The sequence below is a fragment of the Austrofundulus limnaeus genome, unplaced genomic scaffold, assembly GCF_001266775.1.
Source record: "Austrofundulus limnaeus strain Quisiro unplaced genomic scaffold, Austrofundulus_limnaeus-1.0 Scaffold626, whole genome shotgun sequence".
Taxonomy (NCBI): domain Eukaryota; kingdom Metazoa; phylum Chordata; class Actinopteri; order Cyprinodontiformes; family Rivulidae; genus Austrofundulus; species Austrofundulus limnaeus.
The window spans coordinates 121394-125262 of NW_013953028.1; the positions used below are offsets into that span (position 1 = coordinate 121394).

Sequence of the window (3869 nt, forward strand, 5' to 3'; positions counted from 1 at the left end):
GCTTTGTACGGATTATAAAATCCTCTCCAAGGCCCTGGCAACCAGGATGAGTGGAGCAATGGAACAGGTCATCCACCGGGACCAGACTTATTGCATCCCCAGCAGGTCCATGGTGGATAATATCTACCTGATTCAAGATGTTTTGGAAGTCTCCAGTTCATTAGGCTTAAATACAGCTTTGGTCTCACTTGACCAAGAAAAGGCTTTTGACCGCGTCGAACACGGCTTCCTTTGGGAAACAATGAGGGCTTTTGGGTTCGGCGCTGGTTTTATAGCCAAGATCCAGGTGCTGTACAGTGACATTGAGAGTGTGCTGAAGATCAACGGTTGTCTGTGTGCTCCTTTTAGGGTGCGTAGAGGTGTTCGGCAGGGCTGTGCGCTCTCGGGGATGCTCTACGCACTCTCTTTGGAACCCCTCCTTCAAAAAATCCATTCAAGTGTATATGGTTTGGTTTTACCTGGTTTTAACAGYAATATAGTTTTATCTGCCTATGCTGATGACATTGTTGTTTTTATGAAAAATCAACAGGGTGTCAACACACTAAATGAGGTCACTAAACGCTTTTCTGTCCTATCTGCTGCAAGGGTTAACTGAGGAAAGAGCACAGCCTTCGCCATGGGTGAGTGGCCTGAGGAGCTCCCAGTTCTCCCCCAAAACCTCCCATGGAAGAGAGATGGTTTTAAATATCTTGGTGTTCATAATAAGGATACAATATTTAAGAACTGGGAAAACATTGAACAGAAAGTTAAGAGTAAGTTGGGAAAATGGAGATGGTTGCACTCTCAGATGTCCTACAGGGGCAGAGCGCTCGTTTTAAACAATTTAGTTGCTTTACAGTTGTGGCATAAACTATCCGTTTTAGACCCACCATCAGGCTTATTAATGAGAATACAGTCTGAAATGGTGGAGTTTTTCTGGAGTGGGCTACATTGGGTGCCACAGTCCGTTCTGTTTTTACCAAGAGAGGAGGGGGGCCAAGACCTCATCCACTTGGCCAGTAAAACAGCTGCATTTCGAATACGGTTCCTCCAGAAGTATCTGGCAGGACCTTCTGACATTGTGTGGAGAGATGTAGCTAGCTGCATCCTCAGACGTGTGAATGGGCTGAGGCTGGATGCTGCTCTGTTTCTAACCAATTTTAGACTTTTAAAGTTAAAAGGGTTGCCTAGTTTTTATCAGAGTGTTTTTAAATTGTGTGGGCTTTTTAAATTAAACAGATCAAAAATGGGTAACTCTCTGCATTGACTTTTACAGGAACCAATAGTCTGTGGGGCAAGACTAGATATCTGTGGTAGCACCGTGCCAGGTCTGTCAAAGGCACTGTGCAGGACTGGGGTGGTGACTGTGGGGCAGTTGTTGGAGGTGGCTGGACCAGATCTTTCCGATGCCCTGGGGGTGGGTTCACTGCTTGGGGTCCGATCTACTAGGCTGGTGAAGNGTTTTTTACCTATACATATTTATTCCACTCAGTTAATGTGCGATTTATTTATTTTCTATTATAAGTTTTATATCGTGATACATATTGTTACCGCCACCCATCATAATGTATATCGTGATATGAATTTTTTGCCATATCGCACATTCCTATTCTGCACCTGAGCAGAAAAGATCAAACGAAAACATAGAACAAAAAAGGATAGCAGATAATAATTTGGTTGATCTAACCGCTAACATGTAGCATCCATATTAATATCTGTGTGACGTCACATCTTCTTCACTTCACACTGGAGTCTGATGAAGGTTGCATTTAAATTAGAATGTGAACCACACACAGACATACAAAAGGTGGATCTGAGCATTAAGACCTGCAGTGTGAACACAGCGTAACTGGATTCAGCAGCTGCACATTTTTACCTTCTGCTCAAACTCTCTTTGGCGCCGAAGGATGTCATTCTGAAACACATCCAGATTTCTCCTCTTCATCATCTCACGCTCTCTAGACCGCTTCTGCTTTTCCTGGAGGTCTTGAAGCTGAAAAGAAACAGTGTTTATTCAAAGACCGTTTTATCTTTAAGACATCACTACCACCACAGGATTGTATCTAATGTCCAAGGATGTAAGCAAATGTACCCTCTGCTTCCTGACATCCTCTGGTTTTCTGGAGTCCTTAGCTGTTTGTTTTGCATTTGTTTTCCCTGAAGTATCAGYCTTTCCTCCATCTTTATTCTGTTAAATAAAACATTTAAGGAATTTAGTAAGAAAACACATCAAGCTTCTGTGCACTGATGCATCAGTTATGATTTCCAAGTTTAATATGAAGCTTCGTGAATCACTAAAAGTAAAAACAGWAGGGACAACACATTAATTACAGGTCAGAAGTTAAATCTAAGCAAGAAGTTGGCTTTCATAAGAATTTGCATCAGAGTTACTAATAAAGATGTCATACTTATTAGTCTGTAAGGGTTTAAGAGACCTAATAGAAAACGCAAACATGAAAACAGTGTTAAAATAAACAGCCACGTTGAACACTAAATGTCAGGGAAAAACAACTAGACCCAAATAAAAAACAAACCCACATCCTGAGTGAGTCTGATACACACGTTAGCCAGCTAGCACTTACTTTAAACTTTCCGAGAAAACCGAGTCGTTTGGCCCGTTTCTGTTCTGTAAAAAACACAAACAACAAGACGACTCCGTTAAAAACCTCCACAGATAAATACAGAGTTCACATACTGACTCTAAACATTCACTACGTACTAGATTTAGACATGACTTCTGCCTCGTCGGTCTGTTTCACGTGTTTGGCAGGCTAGCGCCCATGCGCGWACGGTGACGCCACCGTCAACATCCGGTGACTACCAAAATAAAAGGTGATCATGAAGGTCTTTGCTGGTACAAAATTTCCATGTGATTTTCTCGTTTCAGAAGTTCTCTAAAAATAAAGATCGTGATRAGAAAATCTGGCATGAACCAAAATTTAAGAATGCCCCTCAACAAATATTAATAAATACTTTAAGGCCATGCATGACTTGGTCTTTACAAAAACAGCCATAAAGGCCAAAAAATTGCATTTATCTACAACTTTATACCATTATTGTAAAATTATAACTAATTTACTATGCAGATTATCAGAAAAGTATTAAACAATCAATATTTCATTTAATATTTGTTACCGGTGCAATTTGTTAATTGCACAGAAAATGAACTTTAGACCATAATCATAAAGAGCCTCATGCAGCAGCCCAGCAAGCTCTGAGACAGCTAGTCTCATCTCATGGCCTGGTGGATGWATGGAGGAGGATGCACGCAGACTACAGGCAGTACACGTGGTCCCACATTAAAGAGAATCATGTCTCTCTAGCTCGTCTTGACCGGTTTTACTGTTCTGAACACCATTTTAATGTGTTTAAAATTTGCCAGATTTCACCAGTGGCTTTTACAGACCATTCGTTTGTTTTAAGTAATGTTTTTATCAGAAACATTGTACCTAAGAGTGCCTACTGGCATTTTAACTCAGTTTTAACTCATGACCATAGTTTTAAAGAGATCCTGAGTTACTTTTGGATGGGTTTTAGAAAAACAAAAGGTGATTTTACATGTCTGCAACAATGGTGGGATCACGGAAAAGTTCAAATTAAACTCCTGTGTCAACAGCATACGCTCAATGTCACACGCGACATCACCAGATCTATCAGCGATCTGGAGATTAATATAGTAGAGTTAGAGCACTTGTGTGAATCTACAGGAAATCGAGAGCACATTGAAGCCCTCAAATCTAAAAGGATAGTTTTAACGAGCCTGCTGGACACAAAAGTCCAGGGTGTATTGGTTAGGTCCCGGATGCAAAACATCACAGAAATGGATGCGCCTTCCAGCTTTTTCTTTAACTTGGAGAGAAAACATGGGCAGAGAAAACTGATTCACTCTC

At 41.0% G+C, this 3869-nt stretch overlaps 1 protein-coding gene across 1 annotated transcript in view; it reads right to left on the reverse strand.

Annotated features, from left to right (window-relative positions):
* gnl3l (G protein nucleolar 3 like) overlaps positions 1-2766 on the reverse strand; it is a 19169-nt gene extending 16403 nt beyond the window's left edge. Inside the window, exons 1-4 of the mRNA XM_014027243.1 lie at positions 2699-2766; positions 2562-2605; positions 2072-2167; positions 1856-1972 (exon numbers count right to left, since the gene is read on the reverse strand). Coding sequence (XP_013882697.1) covers positions 1856-1972; positions 2072-2167; positions 2562-2605; positions 2699-2711 — 270 coding nt within the window. The 5' untranslated portion in view covers positions 2712-2766. The remainder of the gene's footprint in view (positions 1-1855; positions 1973-2071; positions 2168-2561; positions 2606-2698) is intronic.
* Between the last annotated feature and the right edge of the window lie 1103 nt (positions 2767-3869).